Genomic DNA, 25,815 nt, shown 5'->3' with positions numbered 1-25,815 from the left:
AAAAGATACCAGCCACAGAAAGAGAGGAAAACATTTTTTCCCCTGACATTTAAGTCAGAGAAAAACAAAACAAAACACTTTCCTTTGAATACTCATTGCAGAGACACTGAGAAAGAGGGGTGACGTGGAAGGAAGAAAATTAAGCAGGCTAAAGGGGACCCAGAGCAGGTTAGTGGGCCCTCAGGTACCACTCACCTAGCACCGCATGCTGGTCATGAGATTCCTCCAGCTCCTTTAGACACTCGCCCAGCATGTCCCATAGCTCGTCCAAGCTCAGCTGTTCACTGAGCAGGGGTAAGTCAGGTGGCCTCTCCTCCTTCTCCCCCTGGGAGTTTCCGTCCGAGCCTACAAGGTGCACACAGGAGAGTCAGAAGGCCTTTGAAGTTGTCCCTTCATTTCGATTTCCCAGACCAAGCACACGGATCAAGTAGACTGGCCCACTGGCCAGAGAGCAGTGGTTCTCAACCGTCCTAATGCCGCGACCCTTTAATACAGTTCCTCATGTTGTGGTGACCCCCAACCATAAAATTATTTTCGTTGCTACTTCATAACTGTCATTTTGCTACTGTTATGAATCGTAATGTAAATGTCTGTGTTTTCCGATGGTCTTAGGCGACCTTGCAGGTTGAGAACCGCTAGCAAGGTCGCCTAAGACCATCGGAAAAACACAGATATTTACATTACGATCCATTAACAGTAGCAAAATTCGTTATGAAGTAGCAACGAAAATAATTTTATGGTTGGGGGTCACCACAACATGAGGAACTGTATTCAAGGGTCGCGGCATTAGGAAGGTTGAGAACCACTGCCATAGAGTAATACGAAGCAACATCTGAAAGCAAGCTCTAGTCCTACACTGAATAACATTTGAATTTAAATTAAGTAAGGTTAATACAATAAAAAAAATTGGTTCCTCAGTTGCACTAGCCACATTTCAAATGCAGGCTACTGAAATAGTAGCCGCTGTAGGAAAGTTCTACCAAACAATGCTGGTCTACTTATTGCCTCATTAATTCTCAGAGTACTTGTAGATTATTAAATGATCTAATATAGCTAAAAAAATGGATGTCCCTATGACACTATCCCAAAGGAATGTGTTAAAAAAGGTCTCAAAAAGTATTCATGTGCAATTAGTTTTGAGAAATGCTATAATAACAGCATCCACTGTGTGCCAGGTCTGCTCTAACAATATATATACATATTAGCTCATTTAATCCTAACTACGAACATCCGTATTTTAAAGAACAAAATGGAAACAAAGAGAAGTTTGCCTCAGGTCCCAGAGCTAGTAAATAGGGAAGCCAAAATTCAAATACATGCTATCTCCATGCATATCATACCATAGTTTCTTTTTAAAAAGTATTTTAAAAATATATATATTTTTATTGATTTTAGAGAGGAAGGGAGAGGGAGAGATAAAAATATCAATGATGGGAGAATCATTGATCGGCTGCCTCCTGTACACCCCCCTACTGGGGATCGAGCCCACAATTCAGGCATATGCCCTGACTGGGAATTGAACCATGACCTCCTAGTTCATGGATCGACACTCAACCACTGAGCCACACCAGCTGGGCTATCATAGTTTCTTTACTATAGGAATTGCAACATGTATTGTGAATCCGAGACGACAGTGAGGCGATTACGGTTAGTGATCCTGGTTGGTAATTGCCTATTAACGTGTACAGAAAACAGTGTTTGCTCGAACGAATTGGAAACACTGAGCACATATTTTGTCGAGAGCAGGACCTCCAGCAGACATTCCACGAAGACTGACTCTTCTTTTTCCTGGGCTGGAAACGAGAAGCAGTACTGACCAGTGGACTGAGTATCCTGTGTACTGGGAGATGGCTGGTCCACATCCATGGGTGATTCCTCCCTCCGGACAGAACCTTCTGACTGGCTTGACTCCGACTGGATAAAAGGGAGACAAAGTCACTTAAAAGGTGCAACTATGCATTCTTCAGGGACAGGCAAAGGTTGGTCCTACCACTTCTCATATGTCATAGGCTTAGAAAGAAGCTTCCTATATCTGGTCAGGAAATTAGCTCTCTAGGACAAAATAATGGCCTTCCCACCTCCTTTGCTGTCCTCCACCCTGAGCTAGCAAGCTCCCTCCCTGGATGCCTGCCTGTGTTGCCTCAATTCCATTCTGGACCTATGTCTAGTCATATACTAGCCTCTTGGATACAGACTTTTAAGATTTCTTCTTGGGACAGTTTACATGTGTACATAAATATAAAGCTCAGATGGGCAGAAGGAAGTTTGCTCTTTGTTCACAAAAGGTAAAATAAGCCCGACCGGAGTGGTTCAATGGTTGAGTATTGACCTATGAACCAGGAGGTCACGGTTCAATTCCCGGTCGGGGCACATGCCTGGGTTGTGGGCTCAATCCTCAGTGTGGGGCGTGCAGGAGGCAGCCAATCAATGATTCTCTCTATCATGGATGTTTCTTTCTCCCTTCCTCTCTGAAATCAATTAAAACAGTATTTTTTAAAAAAGTAAAATAATAGGGGAATTAGTGCAACCTTTGATGGGTGGGATTATTTAAAAAGACAGCATCAGCGTTATCACGTGTGGGAAAAGGGTTGGGCAGAAAAAATACTCCAGAATAATAGCTCTCTATTATTTTCCCTCTCTACCCTGCTTGAGTCAAGGCCCTCAAGTTCTAGGCTGTTCCCAGCATGTTCAATGAACTCATATTGTATAATAGTATTTATATAAAGGAAAACCAGGCCCCAGGATACCTTTTATCCTGGATCTTGGGAAGGTGACTTGCATGTTGCAAGGACAGGAAAACAATGAGTGCCACAGCATACATACACGATGCCAGGCCTTTCCTGTAGCCACTCTGTGTTGGGATCCCAACAATGAGCTGGCTACCTAGGAACCTGAAAGTTTTCTCCTAAAAGGGCCTGAGTGCCTAAGTGCCAGGGGAATACGGAGAGCAGAGGCAGAGGTCAGGGTGGAGGGAACAGCTATAGCCAGAAGAGGCTACATAGGATGTGTACCAAGCTTGGGGGACTTCCAGGGGCAGGATTCCTGAGATGTCTCTGATGTACCTGAATTGTTCCATGAGACTGAAAAATCTTCATCCCACATCCCCTCAGAACCCAGACATTTAGCATTATGCAGTTTGCAAAAGCGCCACTGTTGACGGGATAGCTGGGAGTGGGGTATGATGGCCAAGCTTTAAAACCAAACCAAACCAAACCAAACCAACAAACCAGTGAACAAACAGTAAAGAAAACAACAAAAAAGTAACTCTGTTGTCCAGAGCATTTATATAGCAAACTCAATGCAAAAGCATACAAGGTAAGGGCAATGAAACCCCATTGATGATGGGGGAGAGACAAATGAATGAGGGGCCACAGGCATCATGCTAACCGTTGCTGCTTGTTGCTGTCTCCGCGCCCTCTGACCCTCACGTACCATTTGTATAATGGCATCAGCCTCAGCCTCCAGCTGCCGAACAGCTGCCTGGATGCTGCTAGCTGAGCCTAACCCGGAGGAACCTGGGAGAAAGAAAGAAGGCAAGCTATAAAATGTAAAAAGAGGGATGCCCAATACTCTCCCGTCTCCTGGGCTGCCACAGGGCATCTTGCTGAAGTCTGAGCTTTAGCTCAGACAGCTTCAGAGTGCTCATCATTAGGCACTAAGGGCTACTGTTACAGACAAGGGCAGTGTACACGGTGCTAGGCAGATGGATGGTAGCAGGTGAGAGGGTTCTGTGGGACAGGAGGAAAGAGATAGGATTTGGCAAGCCATGGCTGAGGCAACATGGCTGCAATGTATTAGTTAGGAGTGATCAAGGAAACAGAAAGGCACACTCAGTGAGTTAAATCTTGTTCGGCAAAAGATCCGCCCTCAATTTCTTTGCCAGATTTCCACTCCCCCTTAATTCCTACTTGCACTAATGCATTTCCTATGCAGGCAGCTTGAGGGAGATACAGAATGCAGCCATCAACATGTTAAGAAAGAATCATCACTTCCCTTTGGAAAGGTGAAACAGGAAGGAGACATGACATTAAGTCCTGCCCTCCAGGGACTCTGGGTTTTCCACCACCAACCCTGCCCCTCAACTGGACACTCCAATTCCATACCTAGCCTGCCTGTCTGCTTGGCTTTCTTGTTAGCTCGGCGCGTGTCGTCCCGCAGCTGGATGATGACCTGCAGTACTCTCAAGAAGAACTTCTGGGTAGATGTCTTGGATGTCAACATGGACATAGAAGGCAGCTGGAGCTCCCGGCCACCCAGAGGTCGCTTCTGAGATGCCACAATTACCACATTCTCAGCCATGTCAAACCTGGATAGTGTAGAGGTGGCTTGCGTATATTGACAGCACCAAAGCATACACACTCAGAGCAAGCAGGGCTTCCTGGCGTCAACCAGAGGAGTAAGAAATCTCACGAGGAAAAAACAGGGTCAAATGTGTATAGGACAGATAAGGAAATCTGCCCCCGGGGGCGGGGGGACCACCAGGAAATCAGCAAGAGCCACCTTTCAGCATGTCCCAGATTCCAGTCCCACAGCCGAACGCGCAGCTAGCACCCACCTGCTCTGCATTTTGCCTTTAAGCTTTGTGGTCTGTGGCTGCTCCTCAGGAAGGCCATCAGGGGAGAGAGTCTCACACTGGGCTCGCCGCTGCTGTTCTAGGTTGTATTCCCGGAGCTCAGCCAGAAGGGTACCTGGGGAGGTGGGAGGAGTCAGAAAGTGTTCAGACTTTCCCGGTGAAGCAGCTGAAAGCCAAACTTTTCCAAGAAACCTGCCCAGGGCATTCTTTTTGCTCAACTACAGAGAACCTGGGGTGAGCAGGAATTTTGCTTTATGCATCTTGTTATGCGAGCTCTGGATCAATCAATCACCCAGGGACCACCAATTTACCTGGTCTCAAGAATCTGCACGAAGCACAGCTCAGTGTAAAGAGGAAAATTATCTGTTTTGCAGCCTGTATACCTCTTGAATGTCTGAGGTTTTTGTGGTGACCTCAGGCAAGTTGCTTACCCATCTTAATACAACTAATACTGCCTAACCTCACAAGGCTGCTTTGAGAATTAGGGGTAAATGTGTAGTAGAGGGCCAAGATATTTCCTGGCCCATGGGCGTTGAATAAATGGTAGCAGTTAAGACAGGTCAGAGGCCTCTTCCAGATGAACCTTGTAATTCTTAGTAGCAAAGAATGCCCTGGGTCATATAGTCCCATCAACTCTCTTATCACCTTAGCTCCAGGGACATTTATGAAAAGGAGATAACTAAGCAGGCAGCTGATATCTAGGGAGGCCCATGATTGGGATGGAGGTGGGAGAGAGCAAAGAGAGACTATTCTGCAAGAAAAACCTGGCTCTACTCTTTGATTCAATCACTTCACCACCCTGGATTTTAGTTTCCTTCCTGGCAAAATTCAAAGGAAAACAACTAAAACTAGGTAACGTACAAGTGGTCTTAGAATTTTTGTACCTTCAAAACTGCACAAAGGCAGAGGGTATTATTTTGACTCTCGATTCATGAGCCTGATCACAGTGCAGGCATATCTCTGAGCTGACAAAAGCTGCCTCAGCAGGCTCGCCAGAGGGCTCTTAATGGAGAAACCAAAGGGCATTGCCAGTCCTACACATGCGCATTTGCCCTAAGCATGCATTACCTACCACGTGCCAGGTACTGGGGATGTAGAGAGAAGCCTAGCCTGGCTCTTTTAGAACTGAGCAGAAGAAAGTAGATGCCAACCCAGTACAATCAGAGATATGACAGAAGAGAGCATGGGGGATGTGCTATAGAAGCATAGGACTTTGATTTAGCTTAGAGGTTTAGGGAAGGCTTTAATGCCATTATTACCTATCTGTTTACAAAGGGTATAACCCAGGTGGCGGGCTCCATTCAGTAGCAGCTTAAGAACAGTGTCCCGAGTCCCAGGGTCCCCTCGAGAGAGCTGCAGTAACACATTAGCTGCATCCTCTAGGCCTTCTTCAGAACAAGAGTGGGATGTTAACACCTGGGAAAAAGAAAGGAGAAAGAGTGAGCACCAATTTGAGAACTAAAACCTTATCCATCCCTATCTACCCTTTCTCCCCAAACCTTGGGAGACAGGAAGAGTTTGGACTCACCTCCACAGAGAGCTGTAGTTGGTTTTCAGTGAGGCCCGAAGATACCATCTTAAAGTCTGCAGTGCCAGTACCCGCATCACCCCCCTTTGCTGGAGATTTGCTGGACTTAGTAGTAGCTTTGAGGAAATAGACGGAACACTGTTATAAGCCTCCGAGACTCACATGCCAAAGACTTAAAAGCGGCAGAAATGAGGAATCACACTGAACTGTCCAGGACTTCAAAATGGAAACAGTGAAAATGAAGATCCACCCACCAAAGCCAAATGACTGGAGATGCCAAGTACTCTTATGACTGTACCTTTTAAAGTGACAAAGAATCCCAGATGTTTCTCTCAACTGTTGCCCTACTAACAAAATCCCCTCTTCAAAACCTACTTCTTCACATCATTCTTACCAGTCTGCTGTAGTGTTCACTCCCTTCACTTCCTGGAACAGCCTGGCTATTCTATTCTACTTTAGTCTGGTTTACATTATATTCTGCTTGCTCTTGAACACTTTCCTCTAAGAACTAACTCCCTCAACCATGCTGGAAAGGCTGGGAGTTCTTTGAAGAAAGGAACCTTCACTCTCTCCTCCTTTTGTTGCTTACCTAGGAGAAGCCACATTCAGTGAATGCCTGCTGGTCCTCACAGGAGCGCGCGTGTGTATATGTGTGTGTGTGTGTGTGTGTGTGAGAGAGAGAGAGAGAGAGAGAGAAAGAGAGAGGGAGAGGGAGAGGGAGAGGGAGAGGGAGAGGGAGAGGGAGAGGGAGAGGGAGAGGGAGAGGGGGAGAGAGAGAGAGAGAGAGAGAGAGAGAGAGAGAGAGAGGTGTGTGGAAAGAGGAGGGGAGGAGCAGAGAGAGAGAACTGGGACTGATGAAGGTGAGAATGGGCACATTTGGGTCTCACACACACAAACCAAGCCGATCACTCTCACTTAGGGAGGAATAACTGGATGGGGAGTGGGAGGCAAGGTGGCATACACACCCCACTCCCAGCCTACATCCATACTCACCTGAAACAGTAGTGGTAGCAGTCGTGGGGGTAGTCACTGTGGTTGAAGCAGCTATGGTAATGGCAGAAATAGCCGTGGCAGTAACCAGGCCTGGAGCAGAAGTGACAGGGGTGGTTGCAGCAGGGGGAGTAGGCGTGTTGGAGGCGACAGTGGTAGTGGTGGTAGATGTGGTTGAGGTGGCTACAGTGGTGGAGGAAGTAACGCTGCCAGAATTAGCCTGTGTTTCTGACACTTTGTTTTCTGGGAGAGCAATTGAGATGAGAGAAAGGAGTCTGAGGAGTTTCTCTGTTAAGAGAGAGCTCCGGCGGATGACTGGATGCGACAACATGTTCATGAGCTGCCCTAGTGGAGAGGCCTCCAGGCTGTATGGAGAGGTTTCCCCCTCATTCCCAGTGCTCACTGGCACTGACTTCACGGAGTTCTTGCCTTTTCGGCTAACATTCATGTTGTCCAGTTTCACCAGTAAGTCCCAGAAGTCTGTGCAAATGCCACTGCCGGAGGACTGTGAAGAGCATGGGCTGCAGGCCTGCTTACCGCCCCTTTCCCGATCGCTCTCACAGTTTGTTTCTTTGGTCCGCTGCTGTGTGAAGTGGCTGGGAAACACCTGCAGGGAACAGAAAAACAAGCTTGGTCCAGGGGTCGACATAGGAAACATGTCTTCCTGACAAGGAATGACACCTGGTTCCTAGGCTTGCCACTCCTTTGGACAGCTTTGGTAACACAGGAGAGATGTCATACAGTTTTATCCAACTGATGGCAAAGCAGCCTAGAAAGAAACAAGGGCTTTGTAGGGAGAGAAGATTAGTAAACTTTTAGAGCATCAATCTCTGTACTTATAACATGGGAGGACACTTACACTGCCTTGTGAAATTAAAAGACATTATATATTAGTTCTTTACTGGACAATTGCCTAGAAACAATACAGACTTCAGCAATAATAGCCAAGAAAGACCTGCCAGCTCCCTCAGAGTTCAGATTTCACCACGGCTGTGGCTACCATCCCTCTTCCAACCACAGGAGTAGGGTTCCTTCAAGCTCCTCACCTTGGCCAATTGAATGAGTGTGTCCAGAACATGTCTGCAGACAACAGGAGCAGCCTGGGGGTGGATGTGGACAGTGGAGCCACTGCTTGCGTGCTTCTCAGTATGTTTGCGCCCACCTGAACGCTGGATCTGGAATATGTTAGTCCTGCAGCCTAGGGCTGCATCCATGGATACTGAGAGCCAGGAAAGCTGGTTGGAGCTCTTAGACTCCATCTTGTGCAGCAGGTCCAGGGGTCGGTTTTCATGGCTGCCGGACCCACAGCTCTTGCTTGACTTTTTGCCCTTTTCCTCACTTGAGAGCTTGGGTGTTTCAATGCATAGCTCACTCTCACTGCTGCGCTGCAAGATGGACAGCAGGCTGCGTATGACCCAGTGACGGGTCTGGGCATGGTAGCAGAGATTTCTCAGTACTCGGTGTAGACGGCTAGTATTTAGCTTTGGTTCATCCACAAAGAGTAGGACCAGGAGACAAGACAGAGCTTCGTGGTCCAGAAGGAGCCGTCCTCTGAGGCGGAGCAGAGTGTCCACGTTACTGCCAGAAGGCCTGGAACAGAGCATGGTTTCTGGGTTAACACTTCAACAATTTCCTCAAGGGGCTGCCTGCGAAGACTAAAGAATCACCCATTTTTGAGATAAACAACAAGAGGCTCAAACAGGCTAGTGACTTGTCCCATATCCCACAATGACTGAGAAGAGAACAGAGATTCTGTATTATCAATTGGTAAAATCAGACTGCACCTAAAGTCTTAGGAGAGGATACTTATTTCCACCTTCTCTAGACTACCAGAGGGTTGCCTGCTGTATATGTGGGAACTGATCACTCCCTTCCCATTGGAAACCACTCTACTTTAGCCTGGTTAATAATGAACTGCCTTCTACTGCCACAGACTAGACACTACAATTTCAAAGGCAAGTGGCTCATCGTTTTACTATCTGCATGGGAGGCAGGTGACTTTTCCTTGTTACCATCACAGCTAGTGCCAGCCCGCCTTACTTTGTGATTATGGTCTATACTAGCTACACTTAACTAAAAGTGTGGCTTTATGAAGAGGGAGTCCAAAGCTCTGGCTCCCCCACTCATTTAAGGAAATACCCTAGGGAGATCATCCAGCCTCTCCACTTACATATTAAGGGAGTTGGACCAGTTGAAGATGTGAGAGGTGGTACAACAAGGTGAAAAAAGACAAAAGTACCTGTTATGGCTGCTGCTACCCCCCATCTGGAAGGTACCACCTCTCTGCACTGCAAGGCGAGTGTATTGGACCCCACGGTTGCCACTCAGGCGACTGGTGAAAGCTGGCAGGAAAGAAAAGGAAATTGAAATTGGGAAGAGGGGTGGAGAGCGAGGTCCAGGTAACGCAAAGGCAAAGAACAGAGCCTCATGTGGTCAAAGTTCGACATTCCAGAGCCCTCCCACTGCCTCCTCTCCATACCGGGGCTTCGGAGAATAGCAGAGAGAGCAGAGGTGCTGCTGTGACCAAAGAGCCGCTCGTGCATGAGCTGCCGCTGTCGGGCTTCCTGCTCTCGCCTCAGAGCTTGAGCCTCAGCTGCAATATCCGGTGGCATCACGGCCAATACGCTGTCCTCCATGTCCTCCAAGACACTGCGGCGCAGGTCTGAGGGCAAAGTCTGTATGAAGGTCACAGGGTCCATGGGGGTGTCTGAGCTGGCGTTCTGTGCTAGCTCCCGTCGCTGTTGCTCAGCCCTCTGCTGTGCCAGCACCTATTTGAGTAGAAACAGTCAATGGAGTTGGGGGTGGGGATAGCTATGGCCAGACAGCCTGGCTGCACCAGTTTCCCGCTCACATACTTCCTCCTGGATGGCTGGAGGCAGGGCGGCCAGGAACTCAGGGCTCACTTCGGTCACGCCAGGATTTGCGACCACTGCAGGAGTTGAGCTATTTGTGGAGGGGGCAGGCCGGGTGGGTGGACGGATGCCTAGCTGGTTTTGGAGCACTTCCCGGCGGATGTCATCAGGCAGAGCAGCCAGAAAAGAGGGGTCCACACCTTCGGGAAGACTGATACCTGAAGGGAGATGCAAGATGTAAAGGAACTCACAACACCTCTACTGATGCCCAAGATGTAGCTGAAGGAAAGAAACTATGGCCTTGTTTGAAGAAACCAGCCTTTTGTCCTCACTGCATGCAAAGGCCCACCACCCACCTTCCTCGGGCTCAAAATAGCTCTTGTTCTGTGCCAGGTTCTGTGTGCACATTGTCACATAACCTTCATAAAGAACCTATCATGTAGTTATCAACCCCTCAGTATCAAGAAGATCAGAGAAGTTACATAATGGCCCAGGTCCCAAAGGCAGGAGGTGGCAGAGGGGGATTTGAGCAAAGATCAGTTTGACTCCAAAGCCTGGGCTCAATCCACTACGCACTTTCAGCAGACCCTTGCTGCTGGTTCTCCTCCAATACATATGCCTGCCAACCACCTGAATAGAACCATTTGGTTGGTTGGCATTTCCATGCCAATGGCTACAAGAAGCTGAAACAAGCCCAGGATAGCCTGAGCTCACATGTGGCTCACCTGCAAGGGGATCTTCCTCTTCACTGCTTGTTGAAGGCAGTGGCTCTTCTAAGATACCCTGGGAATCTCCTCCAGAAATGCCCACAGCAGACTCTCTGGTGGAAGAACTCTCAGAGGATGCAGGGGTAGAGCTAAAGGAAATCATTTTCATGTTGTTTTCTGTATCATGTTTTCCGTTTATAAAATATGCCTACAATACCCCTCTCTCAGCATATGCATTAGTTAACAAGTAGGAATGTGGCTTGAAATACCCACCAACACATCCTGCCCTCCTCTTGCTCACATAATGCTTACCTGTTATCAGTGGCCTGGGCAGGTTCCCCTGACCTATCACCCCTGCCTTGCACTTCTGCCACAACTGGTGGGGCATCCCCAGGAGTAGAGCTGCCTGCTGTGGGCTGCTCAGAATTGCCAGCTGCTGAGGTTTCACCCACAGCCTCCTCTAGGGTACAGGAAGCCAGGCTGCTGGTGTCCATGGGAGAGCCTTCCAGTTGACTGCTGACAGCTGTCAGTGCATCAGAATCTTCAGCTCTCTCTGGGGAAAGAGAGGCTAGGAGGAAGTCACATGGAGAGGTTAGATCTCTGCCTGGAATTAAGAAGCAGCCAGATCAGACCTCTCACTTCTTTGTCTTCACGCCATGGTAGCCTGTGTTCCCCCTCAACTTCATCTATTTTAATAGGCTCAGCTCAAGTCCCTTCTATCATCTGTTGAACATTTATGGGGTTCCAGGCATGCCTGTGAAACATCTTTTCTAGGCACCCCAGGTAAGGGATCCTTTGTCACTGGCAGATTTTCCACAGGCACTATTTGTATATGCATATTGCTTCTATTTATCTCAACAAACAAGGTTTTTTGAAGGAAAAAAACCCCTATAACTTAAGGTTTTTCCACAGCACATCACAGACAGCACAGTATAGAGCAGCAATGGCAAACAGGTTCCAATTTGCCCTGTTGGAACACTGCTGAGAATTTTGAGGCCCCATTTCAGACCAATAGGAAACAGTGCCATGAGATAAATTATGTCTGCCAGGATGGGAGAGCTGTATGTGTGGGGTTGTGTGCTTGCCATCCCTAGAACTATGGAAGGAGAGCAAGCTTTACTCACACAGATCTGAGTTTTAATCTCAGCTCAACTACTTACTGACCTTGGGCTAATTATTTCACTTCTAAGTTTCAGTTTATTCACTGAGATAACACCATCTACTTTGGAGGGTTATTTTAAAAGAAGTTAAATAATAAGCCCAGCATGATAGCCTAGGAACAGAGTGATTACCTCAATATACTGTTGGCATCATCACCAGTATCATTAGACACTCAGATGTATAATCACTTGACAACACAGACAAGAAATCTTAACTTTAGCTAATGAAACTGATGTGCAAGCTAAGATTCTACTATTTGAGGACTTACTTGAGTAAGTCTTTAAAGTAAGAGAGGAAAGAGAAACTACAAAGATATCTATTTTCTCCTCCTGAACTAACGCCCCCCACCCCAAAACCTTGAAACTGTACTCACTTATAGTGGGAGCTGGAGATAACTCCATCTGAGTCGTTTCTCCTTCTCCACTTGGCCTTGTGGTTCCCAACTCCACTGGCTCTACAGGCATCAATAGCTGTGCAGAGTTTCCACCTTCTCCAGCTGGGGATTGCAGCTCTTGAGCAATCTCTCCCAAGGCTGGTGGAGCTGGGAGTGTTGGTTGCTGTTGTGAAGGCTGTAGAGTGACACTGGCCTCCTTGGACTCAGATGTAGCTGCATCAGTCGAAGATGGGGTTGTTGGGTAGCTGTCAGGCATAGGAGTCCCATCTTTCTCGGAAAGAATGACAATAGATGTGTTAAAGGGCAATCAGCCAAGAACCCGAGGAGCCACTCAATCAACACACATGGCTTGACAAGTATCCCACCCAGCCAGTGATGCAGGATTCCCCCCTCTAGCAATAGCAATAGCATGTGGCTGATCTAGTATATTCAGGATAAGGGCTAAGGCACAGCGCTATCTTAGTCCCAATAATTGGAGATCCCTTTGTAGAACCTAAAATTTAAATTCTTCCTGTGCCCCACAAGGGGGAAAAGTTCAAGTTACTTTATATTTACTCCACTCTAAATATCACCTGCCCCCTTCCACCACTCCTTTCTTCCAGTCCTGATTATCCAAGGAACATCTATAATTCTGTCTGATGGAAGCAACTGTGCCAAGACTAAGTGTGAATATGCCACACACCAGGGAAAGTAGTAAGTTGTATAGTTATCTTCTATTGGGGCTTTAAATCCTTACCCCACACAACAATACAACTTACTACCTCACCCCGGCATGAGCAGAATCCTCTAGTAAGGGCAGTAGGCAAGAGGTCACAATATTGGATGACAGACCCTTTCAAAGATCTTTTGCTAAATTAAGGGCACCAGGACACCTACCCTCTTTCACTGCTTTTAAAAAGACTGGGTAGACTTTGGTACAATCATTTCCCAACTCAAGTGCCAAAGGAGACAGAAGGTATTGGGAAGCAGTTCTGAGGAAATAGGGGTGGGGGAGACATAGAATACCACATGGACCTATCAGACTCACAAAAAAGCTACTGACATTAAGAAGATTAGGAGGAACAGAAAACATATAATAGTAATACCATTTAGCCCGCAAAGCTACCTTCTCCAATAGCAGGTTACTCAAGATAACGTTCCTAGACTTTTGAACTCCACAGACTGGTAAAATTTACATAGAAAGCAAAATGTAAAAAGAGACTAACATAAGGTTACCGACTTTTAGTTTAGCTAAGAAAAAAATCCCATAATATCATTTCATAAAAGTATTTCAATACCAAAGAACTAAGAAGGATGTAATCGCTATTTAAAAATACTCATTTAAAAGTTGGATAAATTCAGCTTCCTGAAAAACTCATTAAACCTCCCTTAAAACAAAACAAACAAACAAAAACCCTCCCTTATTTTTTCATTTCCATTGAAGAGTGGCATTTGGGAGCCATGGGGGTCACCAAAGGGGACAAGACACATTGCCTCACTACACATGCCAGAAGGCTACACAGCATAATCAGAACGAGAAGCTGAACAGAGCACGTTGAAGGGGAAGTGTACCACCGTGAGAAAGACAGTAGACTGTATAGTTATCTCCAAGATGGGGTATGACCCTAAAACTATACAATCTACTACCTCATCCCACAGAGCACCAGTGTTCATCTTCAGCCCCCTGGGCCAGCTATTTGGAAGGGTCAGGAGAAAGAACCAACCAATTAGAAAGAAGAGGAAGAGGAAGGGAGAGTTACCTGAGAGGTTCTGTTCAGTAGAGTCATTTGTCTTGGATGCAGCACACTGCAAAGAGAAGGGACAGACCAATGTGGTACTCTGCAAACACACTAGAGCTCAACTGTAATAGCCACCCCTCCCCCATACACACACATATGCCATCTATGAGTTCAATGGCCTGAATGGAAGATGAATACTTAAGTGTGCAAATATATCTCCAATTTCTCTAATACATACTCATGTTTAGAGATGGTTTGGGGATAAGTGGGAACTGCCAGATGGCTGACTAAAGAATGAGAAGGATAATAACCACTTTAGAGCTAGGCTGGACGTAGGACATGACCTGAACACAATCATGAGACTAGCAAGAATTTCTTAAAGTTTTATCTATATGTATTTTCCTTCCCTGGGCTCATTTTGTCCACTTCAGCTTTTTCAATTACATGCCAGGCTTGCTAATTTTCTATCCATTTTTATGTGTTTAAAACAATATTACTGTTTATTAGGTAAAAGTCCTATACAAATATATTTCTTAATAACTGAACATTACAATATCCTTCTTTTTAATCCATCAGATACCCTAACTGCTGAGTAGGGTATAATAAAGTGTTTCACTAAAGTCTTTTAATTTCTTTATATTTCTACTAGAGGCTCAATGTATGAAATTCATGCGGGGGGAGAGGGGGGCCCTCAGCCCTGCCTGTGCACTCTTTCAATCTGGGACCCCTCGGGGGATGTCTGACCGCCGGTTTAGGCTCGATCCTATCCACCCATCTGCTTGCTCCTTACCGCTTGGCTCGCTGCTCCTTAGCACTGCTGCAGAGGTGGGAGAGGCTCCCGCCACCACCGCTGCGCTTGCTAGCCTTGAGCCCCGCTGCTGGCTGATCAGTGCTCCGGCTGTGGGAGCGCACTGACCACCAGGGTGCAGTTCCTGCGTTGAGCGTCTGCCCCATGATGGTCAGTGCACGTCATAGTGACCGGTCATTCTGGTCGTTCCACTGTAATGGTCACTAGGCTTTTAGTATACAGATTAGCTTTTAATTCATGTATTTTAAAGCTACACTGTTGGGAGGTTTCAGAAATTTCAGAAAAAGGTAGGTAGCTAGCTTTTTTCTAAACCACAATTATGGTAGACATTTTGAGCCCTAGAAAATTGATATGTGGTGATGGGGGTTCAGGGTAAAAACATTTTCTCTGCTCTGAAGCTTAAGCGGATGAAGGAATGGGGTTATCTGGTAAGCCCCCCGCCCCAACACTTGGTAAGGCAATCTACCAAGACAAATGGAACTGAATCATCAAGTTGTAGTAAAGGTCATTCTTTTTGCCCAGTTGCAGTCACTAAAGGTAGAGACTACATAGTGTGACCGCTGAGTCAGGAGCTGCTCTGGTTCTGACTCGTTTTCCCCAGTAAGACCCTGGAGAAATTATTTCCCCTCTGGGTTTGGACCCCCCCCCCAAAAAAAAAACCCATGTGAATGTACAGCAAATTCTGTTTCACTGTGAACATCCAAGGCTTCTACAATGACTCTTGGTGCCGTGTGTATGTCAAAATCATAGGAAGTTAAGGCAGACAGACACAGCCAAAGATGAATCTTCCCAGCCCTTAGGAGTCACCTGTGCATTCTGATCCCTGTTCTCCTTATCTTCTTTGCCTTTGTCAGTTATTTTTGTTTCTTCCTCAGCCAGTTGTTTCCGCCGTTTCTCTCGCCTTTCTTCCAGCTCCTCATCCCTCAGGAATTCCAGGTGATTAACAATGGGCACTTTAACAACTGGATCAAAGAAGCAAAGATCAGAGGCTACACAGGGGAGGTGGAGCAAGGAACCAAAGAGGCAGAGCTTGTGGCCTCAGAGAACCGGGGACACCACTTTCCATGTACTTGTTTCAGCACCGGAGGGCTCACTACTGCCCTGATAACTAAGCTATCACCACACACCTGAAACACAGTCGTGCATACTTTCAGCATCGAGGACTTTACATTCCTCTGTCCAGCGGGTCAGGGCTGTGGGGATGCTGGACAGGGTCCCTGTAGAGGAACAAAGGAGAGTGAGACTCTTGGTCTTGTCATGTGTCGACTAAAAAAAAATCACAGTATTTTCCTAATAGGACCCAGTGCCTGTCACAAAGATTGGCACATCATAAGTACCAGAGATAGGAGGTCACAGATTCCTGGTTAGGGCACATGCCCGGGTTGAGGGCTCAATCCCCAGTATTGAGGTGTGCAGGAGACAGCCGATCAATGATTCTCATCATTGATGATTCTATCTCTCTCTCTCCCTCTCCCTTCCTCCCTGAAATCAATAATAATATATTTAGAAAAGTAAAATTTTTGTTACCTTGGCTAAGTCACTGAGTAGTTCTGGCTTCTATTATAAAATGAGGCTTTTCGAGACAGGGCAGATACTGTGCTGCTTTCCCTCAGCAGAGAAAAAGTAGAATCTGACAAAAATGCATCATACAAACTTGCCTGCTTGGCTGGTAGCTGTGCTCTGGTCATGGAAAAAGTCATCCAGCAGTTCGTCGTCAGACCTGGCAATAATGTGGACGTCATCATTGCCCACCAGGAGGCGGGCCCGGCCCCGGCTTTGTAAGGGAAGGCTGCTGCTCAGCTGAAGGATGTCAGCGGCAGCAGAGGGACCAAGTAACCTGTAGGGTGATGGTGGAATGCCATGGTCACTGTACATCGGGGCCCTTCAACTTATTACTGTGCGACCCTTTCTGCATCCTCTCGAAACGCGTAACACTATTATAGACGGATCACACAACAAATAAGTCGAAGTTACTTTCGTGTAACTACTCCACCAGTTTGTGAACTTCATTCAGGCTGAGGTTGCACATTAGTCCACAGTTTCTGGCACAGGATGAGTGTCGCTGATAATGGCAGGAACTGTGTTAGGGTATAATGCCTCCCTTGCATACTCACTGTAGTTTGTACAATGACCGTTAAGACACCTTTCTTTCATTTCTAAAACTACTTAAAAGTAACTTCAGAAGTGAAAGAAACACTAAACACTAAACCCTAGGGCATGAATCATGTTCTGTCGATATCTAAAGTGTTTATCTAAAGTGTTAAGTGCTTGGTATATGAGATGCTTAATGATTGCTTAGTGAATACACTGAAAGCAAAAGAACATGTTATACAAGTTGGCATTCCCCAAAAGGCTACACAAATAGTTTACAAAGAAATGGGACAAATATGTTATTGGTGTGTGTGATGAGAGCATTAAGTGATGAACTGCTCCCTCCAGGTTAAGACAATGCTGAAGCCCAGTGAGCCCAACAACCTTTGTAACTCACCTCTGAAGTATGAGAGGCGGGTTGGGCTGGCGATTCCCAGGGTAGTGAACGTGAATGGTGTGGCCTGTATTGGCTGTCAGCTGCCTTAGGGTCCTTTGACTGCGCCCGATGCCCTGGGTGAGACGTGTTGTAGAGGAGCCACTTCCCAATGTCAGGGAACTGTGGTCTGCATGGCGAACCATCAGTGGGTGGGTGGTAGGGATATTTCCTGGGGATGGGGGGATGTCTGCTGCAAGGACAATATGCAAGGGGTCAGTGCCAAAAAAATTTTCCTTCCATGATTGTTCAAGCAGAACCATGTCTCCTGGGCCTTACTTCCTCACACGGAAACCTGAGCTTTGTCCTTTCTCCCTCATTCCCACAACTCATCTATGATCACTGACACTACCATAGCTTATGCCACCATTTCTCACCTAAATACTTCAACAGCCTCCTAAGTAGTACCTTCTCCCAATCCATTCTCCACACTATATATATCCACAGTGATACTTCCAGGCCCCTCAGCAACATGCTGCATCCTCCACTTCGAAGAGTCCTCTCCCTCTTCTTCACCTGCTCTCTTGTTCATGGCTTATATATCACTTCCTCTGACTCTACAGATTGGCTTACTAACCATTTACTCTGTGCTTTCTTACCATATTACAATATAGTTCCTGCTTATTTATAATTCCTAATAAACCATAAGCTCCTATGAGGGAAAAGGGCTGTTTTCTTTGCATTCCTCAAGTATTTGATCAATTTATTGAATGAACAAAGGTTCAACATAAGGAAGATTGACGCAAATCACAAAAATGCAAAAGAAAATCACAGAATAAAAGGTATCTTGAAAATCATGTAATCCAACCCATTTTCCCCCCCTTTTCAAACTTTTCATTTATAGGCAACAAACAGGCTCAAAGAGGTACGAGCAAATCACAAAAATGCAAAGAAAATCACAGAATAAAAGGTATCTTGAAAATCATGTAATCCAACCCATTTTTTTTTTCCTTTTCAAACTTTTCATTTACAGGCGACAAACTGAGGCTCAAAGAGGTAAGAGACTACTCGGCCAAGACAACCCACCAGAACAGTCTTTTCTGCTGTATCATGCTTGTGATTTGGTATTAAGAGCTGCCTTCTCAAGACAGGTTGATTTTAAGAATTCGATGCTAAAAGGGAACTGTGATGTTGATGGGGGAGGAGGGAAGAGATTCACTCTCTCCTCCGAAAAGATGCATCCTTGATGAACAAAGTGAATGTGCTCAAATCTACTCCCCAATGCCAAGCTCAAAGGCGTCAACCCAAACTCTCAAGATCCAGTGTTAGAAATAAAGATTATTGAATGCCTTGTTACCGTAGGGTGCCTGACGCAGTCAGCCTTGGTATCCCATTTTTTATAAAATTCAAGCAAATCAAGTTGTCCAGGCTCTAAAATAGCTGCCTGTTTACTGAGGTGGAGAGAACAAGAGCCTCTCACTATTCTTTCTGCTAAGCATACACTTATTGAGAGAGATGGATTCAGATATCCCTTGCCCCAGGAAGTTGGCATAGGAAAAGAAGTGCTATCTATCAGATTGATAGCTGCTCTGCTTCATTCACTGTTTGGCTTACCCTAAAAAAGGGTATAAGAATCAAGAGATAAAACCCAGCTGAGCCCCTGTATCTTACTAGCACTGGAGAACATGTTGTCAAACTCAATGATGAGATCATCCTCCCGGTCAAAGCGCTCAAATCGGACCAAGGGAGAAGCGTTCATATCAGGGTAATCCTCATCCAATTCCATTTCAGAGCCATCGTCGTCATCGTCTTCATCTCCCTCTTCACCTTCATCATCCTCCTTAAGGGGAAAATAGGAGATGGAGAATTGCTGGGGGTAAGGGTTTTCTGAAGCCTGGTGTCATGGCCACATTTGCACATGAGGGAGGGAGGCGCTGAGGCTAGCCACCCAGGCTGTTGGTTTTCTCCAGCTCTGTGTTCCCATGGAAGAGGTTGTCTGAACCAACCCAACACAGTCCCCCCTCACCTGATCATCTTCCTCATCTTCCTCCTCCTCCTCCTCTTCATCCTGACTATCATCCTCATCCTCGTTACTGCCACTGCTGTCCTCTTCCTGAGTGTGCTCCTCCTCATCCTCAGGGTCCAGGATATTCATGGAATCTAAAACAAAGGGAGCACATTGGAGGACTATACTGAGTAGCTAGAAAACAGGCTACTGTGCAGGCCAGCAGATTGAGTGGGAAGGCGATGTGGTATCTGACTCTAGGAGAGGAAGAACCAGATCTGGGGTGATATACAGACTAAGTGAGCCAGCCCTGATTTCCTGAAAGTGCTACTCAATGCATCAAATGCTGAGCAGGGTGGCTGAATGTGGATGTTTGAAGAGCCATGGTCTAGGACTTGGCCAAGTCTGCTGGTGCCCCCTTGCCTTTCCAGCCCTACTTTGCTACTGACTGCATCCTATTGGTAAGAGGGAATCAGGAGCGATGATAGCAGGTAGGTGAGAAGAAAGCGAACCAAGTAAGAAGTGACAAACTTTTGGGCAAGCAGGAGTAGTAACATGTTATTTGAAAAACTGGCTGAGGATAAAGTGGATGGTGTATGTCAGCGCATGCAGACAGATGCTTCCTTATTCTGCACAATGGGGCAGCTGCCTCCAGGAAAACCCTAGTGTAGTATCTGTCAGACGTGCAGGGCAAGAAGGGAGGCCTTTCCGGCCTCGGCACTCTCACCTTCTCGGTTGGCCTGCAAGGTGGAAGCTTGGCTGAGGTTGGAAGGAGCTTCATCCATCAGCACGTCCTCTTGTGATTCATCCTCTCCACTTCTGCTCACTGAAGGTTACAGAGCAGAGCCTTCACTGAACAACAGAGGACTCCCCTTTCCAGATTGGGTGTGCCTAAAGTAGCTATGTACACCCAGCAGACATCCTTTTTTTTTTTTTTTTTTTTTTTTTAAAGATGAGGGAGAAGACCTAGGTTCTCTTGCTTTTGACTATCTACTTGAGCTTGGCCAGTCACTTTACCAGTCTGAGTCTCAGTTTCCTCATCTGTAAAATGGGATGATCACATCTGCCTTGCCAATTCCACTAATTGTAAAACCACAGAGGATAACGGGTGTGAAAAAACCTGGTCAAATTTAAAAATACTTGTCTACGTCCACTACTCATTTGATTTCTTTCATCAATAAAATAAAAAAGTAACACATATACCCTTGGAGCCAGATGACAGTAGGGTACTTAGCCGTTTTCCCTCTCAGTGGTAAAAAGGGCTACCCTTAGGGAATGATCATTTTTTTTTTTTTACACTACTGAGACTCAGAGGCAGAAAGCCCCTGAATTTTGCTGAAGAACTGAAAGGAAAGCACTTTCTCACCCTATAGCCTTTATAGCCTACTCTAGACCTCCAGGAATAATAAACACTCTTAATGTGCCTGATGTATCATCTATACTGATGGCCACCCCCACCACCTCCCCCACATAGGCAACACTTCAGACCCACCACAGGTCTGTAGATAGATTGTGAATTTTTCATCTGTAAGACAGTCAACATCAAGACAAGCAGCAATCTAGGCTGGCTATGAGCCCTTAGGCAGAGCTGAGCAAGCAGATGATGAGAAAAAGGGTCCTCCCAAGAGAGACTGAGGCAAAGGAAGAGGCTTTACTCAGTTCTGGGGCTCTCACCTATAATTGTACTGTTCCCAGATCCGCCATCCCTCTCAAGCAACTCATCTATCAGGTCCTCCAGCTCATTCTCAACCTGGAGAGAAATAGAACATATATAGATGCACACAAGTCTATCATTGTGCTAGCACTGAAACGCTAAAAAAAAAGCCAGCAAGGGAGCATGTATTTCTAAGATAACGTGTGACAGAAGGTGTTATATAAATACCACACACTTGGTGGTGCTAAGAGCACAAAACTACCACATGCTGCCAATCCACACTCAGAATGTCCTTCAAATGGATCCATCCCAGCGATCTGAGACCAGGTTAGTCTTTATACTGTCCAGGAATACACGCATATCTCCTTAGAACTAGCAGCTTAGGACTGTAGGCCCGATTTCTTACCACTGCTACCAGCTCCAGAAATTACAATGCTTTCTTTAGGGTTGTTACAAGACTACTGTTTGAATACCTCAGTGAGAGCTGGTGCTATAGGAATGGCAGTAATGTTAAGGAGCTTCCATTAATACCAGAGCCAAGTAAATCAAAGACCCTGGGCCCAAAAGCCAGCTCTCTACATCAACATTTCACCTGTGCCGAAGTTTTCTCGTTGGGATCGATTCCATATCATAGTATATAGCATCCTGCCCCCCACCCCCAAACCCATCATTTAATACAATCCAAATACATTTACTGAGCATCTACTAAGTACATCATCTGTGCTCCTTTACAAAGCAGACAGCATTGCAGCAAGGATCTAAAGTACTCACCCACCCACATCACTTGGGGGTTTTGGTTCAGCGCCGCAAAAGGGTTATGCTGGGTGATCTGCCTCCCTACCTGCATCTCTTGTGAACTGAGCACCTCAGGCTGCCCAGCAATCACCACTGAGTCGGTTTCAGCCTCCCCATCCATGATATCCCCATCTGCCACCTCTGTCTGAGTGACATCATGATCCTCCTCCTGCACTTCTGCTTCCCCAGGCTCGCCTGAAACAATCAACCAACCAGCAAAATAATCAAAGGGTGCCTATGTGCAAGGCACCATGAGGCAAGCGTGACGACAGTAAGGTCCCTTCCCTGGGCAAGTTTACAAGTTCTCAGAGAATAAATGAATGGGTGACAAAGGAAAAGACAAGGCTACGTGTGAGGACAGCCAAATAAGGCTGCAATTTTAAGCAATTCTTTGTGGGGCAGATTCCCACGCCACTATGACAGATCTCTGGAAGGCCAGCAAGTTCCCAGGGAAACAATACCAAGCCAGAACAGTTGTGATGCCCATAAAACAACTATGCCCACCCTGTCAGCACTCCAGTCCATTTGCTCCGATTCCCTACCTGGGTCCTGCTGGTTGCTATTGGAGTCCTGAGTAGCTCCTTGGGCATCCTGCTCAGCCTTGGTCTTGTTAGAAGCACTCTTGCTGCCAAAAAGGCTACTGGGCTGGTTCACAATCCGGGAAAGTGTTTCCAAAGGCTTCAGAGCAGCATTGACTGTGTTGGCCATGTTGGGGCTGGGATAAAGGAAGACACAGAGATGGAGTGAACACAGAAATCCACACTAAAAGGCAACAATGCTCACCATAGTACAATTATCCCAAAAATGGGGCATGGAAGGTACAAGGCGAGCTTGGGACATACTGTTGTCCTAGAAGACACTTAAAAAATTAATGAGGTCCTTACTACAGGCCAAATTTGAGATAATATGAGCATCAAAAAGAATTATTGTACTTATAAAACATTAATCATAAAAAGAACCTATAAGAATGCCATCTAATACAAAGGAATAAGAGAATCAGAAAATCATCATTTTGCAACCAGCAATGTAAATGATCTAGGCAAGGCTCACCAATGAATGCTAAAACTATTGAGTTAAAAATCTTTAGGGGAAAAAAGGGGTCACCTGTAATACTTTCAACAATAAAGATTAAAAAACACACCAAAGAAATGAGCTACAGCAAGTGACAATGAAGTAAACCTTCAAAAATCTTTAGGGCACAGGATATTCACATGATCTTTATGAGCTCAAAAGCATCACCTCACAGATAACTTATTGATACAATGTTACAAAGGGGAAATGTAACCTTTAACTATGTGATCAAACTTAGCATCACCAATAGGACAAATTGGCATTACATGTCTCCTGATGTGATACAATGAGAAGAACAAATATCACCTACATACTACTCTTGCCAAAAAAGAAAAAAGGTTAGCCCAAATCTAACCATAAAGATGCAATTAGACAAATTCAGATTATGGGATATTACTATAAAACATTTGGCTCTCTGGACTCTTCTAAACAGTCAAGTTACCATAAAAAATAGAAATAAAAAACACAACAAAAACAAACAACAAAAACAAGGAGCCTGTGACAACCAAATGTCAACTGAGTGATGCTCATTGGATCAAAATGCTCTCCTTTGGGCTATAAAGACATAATTGAAATAATTGGGGATATATGAATATGAAACATATAGAGGCCCAGTGCACGGATTCGTGCACCGGTGGGGTCCCTCGGCCTGGCATGCGGGGATCAGGCTGAAACAGGCTCTCCAACATCCTGAGGGGTCCCGGATAGCGAGAGGGTGCAGACCAGGCCGAGGGACCGAACCAGTGCACAAATCCATGCACTGGGGCCTCTAATATGCATATAAGATCTTTGGTTAATCTCTTACCGCCCTCCCTCCTCCTCTCTTCCCTATGTTTCCATGCCTGTGGTTTCTGCTCCTGCGTTGAGCATCTGCCCCCTGGTGGTCAGTGCACATTATAGCTACCAGTCGGCCGGTAGCTTAGGCTTTTATATATATAGACTAGTGGAAGTCGGACATCCCTCTCGCAATCTGGGAATGCTGGCTCCTAAACACTCACCTGCCTGCCTGCCTGATCTCCCTTAACTGCCTCTGCCTACCTGCCTGATTGCCCCTAACCCCTCTGCCTGCCTGCCTCTAACTGCCCTCCCCTGCCAGCCTGATCTTGCCCCCAACTGCTCTCCCCTGCCGGTCTGATCTCATCCCCAACTGCCCTCCCCTGCCAGCCTGATCTCACGCCCCAACTGCCTCTGCCTGCCTGATCTTGCCCCCAACTGCTCTCCCCTGCCGGCCAATTTGGTTCTCATTGGTTTGTTTCTATGCCAGTCAGCGTCAAAAGCTCCGCCTTCTAGGCAGCCATTGGCTCCTCACAGTTCACCCAGATTTGGTTCTGATTGGTCGGTTTCTATGCCAGTCAGCGTCTCTGGGCCTGATCAGCAGCTCCTGTGGAGGCCCAGAGAGAAACAGAAAGGCAATGGCTGATCAACAGCTGCCACGGAGGCTGCAGATCAGACCCTGCCTCTCTCTCTGGGACTGATCCGCAGCCCCCTTGGCAGTCAGTGCTGGGTTGCTGTGGAGACCCATCACTGACTGCAGGACTGACTTCTGGTGTTTGGTCGAACCTTCAATCGGCTGTTACAGACCCTGGTTTTTTAAATATATTTTATTGATTTTTTACAGAGAGGAAGGGAGAGAGAGAGAAACATCGATCAGCTGCCTCCTACACCCCCCCACTGGGGATGTGCTCACAACCAAGGTACATGCCCTTGACCGGAATCGAACCTGGGACCCTTCAGTCCGCAGGCTGACGCTCTATCCACTGAGCCAAACCGGTCTTGGCGACCCTGGGTTTTTATATATTAGGATAGATGCTGAGTACTATCATATAAGGGAATGTTTGCTCTTAGGAGAACATGCGACCCTGGGTTTTTATATATTAGGATAGATGCTGAGTACTATCATATAAGGGAATGTTTGCTCTTAGGAGAACATGCTAAAGTATTCAGAGGTTAAGGAACAAGTTGTTTGCATGAATTTCAAATGATTCACCTCCCATCCATCTCTTGAAAAGGGGATGGGAGAGGGTGATTAAAGCAAACAGTACAGAATGTTAACAACTGGTTAGTCTAGGTCAGGATAACCAAATTTTCCCTCTTTAACTGGGGCTAAATCATAGAAAAATGCCTGCTAATAATATAGAAGAAATGATAGAAATTAGAAAGCTGTCATTGATAGCCCCCAGAGAAATTAACTGGCGCATGCAAAGATTATCAACTGGTGTTAAGAACATTAATTAAGTATATGGTTGATAGGGAACTAGATATTTGTACAGTGCCAAAGTAACAACACAGATTATACAATAAGATGTATACCATCTATGATATATCCTAGCCAATAATGTTTACCTTGCTTACATTACATTAAGTCTCTAGCTCTAACAAGAGGTTTATAGAAAACAGGGATTAAAGGACCAAATTAAACTATGCTGCAAGGTATCAAATGGACCAAATCCAGAAAGTGAGACACTGCAGGACAGCTGGCCTGGTCACTTCAACAAATTAGTGTCATGAACAACAGCAATAAAATAAAGATTTAAAGAATGAATTAAGGACCTTTGTTAGAGTAGTTACAAGGGATACAACCAGATGTAATGCAAGGTCCATAATTGAATTCTGGTTTGGACAAAAATTTTGAATATAGATTTGGGCTTTAGATAGGATGAAACTTTATTTACATAGAAAGGTAGATACTAAAAAAACAGCAACAAATAAATAAAAACAAAAACAAAAAACAAACCCACCCCACCTAAGGTTTCACAATAGCATTTATAGTTTTATTTATGTATGTGAAGAAAACCACTGAAAGATATATAACAACAGTGGTATCTGGGTGGCAGGAATATGGTGTCTATTTTCACTCATCTGTATTCTTATGATACACATATAATCTTAAAATAAAAGGTTATTTTTACTTATTTAAAAAATATTTTGAGACATGTTTTTTTTTTTTTATAAAATAGATATTTTAGTGATTTTTACAGAGAGGAAAGGAGAGGGATAGAGAGTTAGAAACATCGACCAGCTTCCTCCTGCACGCGCCCCTACTGGGGATCAAGCCCACAACCAAGGTACATGCCCTTGACTATAATTGAACCTGG

General features: G+C 45.8%; 1 protein-coding gene across 18 annotated transcripts in view; it reads right to left on the bottom strand.

The window, feature by feature from the left end:
- Nucleotides 1–25,815, bottom strand: part of HUWE1 (HECT, UBA and WWE domain containing E3 ubiquitin protein ligase 1) — a 141,842-nt gene that overhangs the window by 5,758 nt on the left and 110,269 nt on the right. For 13 of the 18 annotated variants that reach the window (XM_079764999.1, XM_079764996.1, XM_079765000.1 and 10 more), the window contains 26 exons: nucleotides 22,192–22,364; nucleotides 21,696–21,844; nucleotides 20,875–20,950; nucleotides 19,928–20,026; nucleotides 19,222–19,355; nucleotides 18,867–19,035; nucleotides 17,220–17,448; nucleotides 16,390–16,568; nucleotides 15,859–15,948; nucleotides 15,539–15,693; nucleotides 13,945–13,990; nucleotides 12,185–12,472; nucleotides 10,963–11,254; nucleotides 10,669–10,799; nucleotides 9,947–10,161; nucleotides 9,571–9,859; nucleotides 9,331–9,433; nucleotides 8,138–8,681; nucleotides 7,095–7,698; nucleotides 6,102–6,217; nucleotides 5,833–5,989; nucleotides 4,556–4,688; nucleotides 4,104–4,306; nucleotides 3,388–3,515; nucleotides 1,818–1,914; nucleotides 196–345 (listed from right to left, as the gene is read on the bottom strand). In XM_079764999.1, the coding sequence (XP_079621125.1) occupies nucleotides 196–345; nucleotides 1,818–1,914; nucleotides 3,388–3,515; nucleotides 4,104–4,306; nucleotides 4,556–4,688; nucleotides 5,833–5,989; nucleotides 6,102–6,217; nucleotides 7,095–7,698; nucleotides 8,138–8,681; nucleotides 9,331–9,433; nucleotides 9,571–9,859; nucleotides 9,947–10,161; nucleotides 10,669–10,799; nucleotides 10,963–11,254; nucleotides 12,185–12,472; nucleotides 13,945–13,990; nucleotides 15,539–15,693; nucleotides 15,859–15,948; nucleotides 16,390–16,568; nucleotides 17,220–17,448; nucleotides 18,867–19,035; nucleotides 19,222–19,355; nucleotides 19,928–20,026; nucleotides 20,875–20,950; nucleotides 21,696–21,844; nucleotides 22,192–22,364 (4,949 nt within the window). The remainder of the gene's footprint in view (nucleotides 1–195; nucleotides 346–1,817; nucleotides 1,915–3,387; nucleotides 3,516–4,103; nucleotides 4,307–4,555; nucleotides 4,689–5,832; nucleotides 5,990–6,101; nucleotides 6,218–7,094; nucleotides 7,699–8,137; nucleotides 8,682–9,330; nucleotides 9,434–9,570; nucleotides 9,860–9,946; nucleotides 10,162–10,668; nucleotides 10,800–10,962; nucleotides 11,255–12,184; nucleotides 12,473–13,944; nucleotides 13,991–15,538; nucleotides 15,694–15,858; nucleotides 15,949–16,389; nucleotides 16,569–17,219; nucleotides 17,449–18,866; nucleotides 19,036–19,221; nucleotides 19,356–19,927; nucleotides 20,027–20,874; nucleotides 20,951–21,695; nucleotides 21,845–22,191; nucleotides 22,365–25,815) is intronic. The other 5 variants (XM_079764990.1, XM_079764989.1, XM_079764991.1 and 2 more) reach the window with 5 other exon arrangements.

This window comes from Cnephaeus nilssonii, assembly GCF_951640355.1.
Source record: "Cnephaeus nilssonii genome assembly, chromosome: X".
NCBI lineage: Eukaryota > Metazoa > Chordata > Mammalia > Chiroptera > Vespertilionidae > Cnephaeus > Cnephaeus nilssonii.
This window is presented reverse-complemented; position numbering and strand designations above follow the sequence as displayed.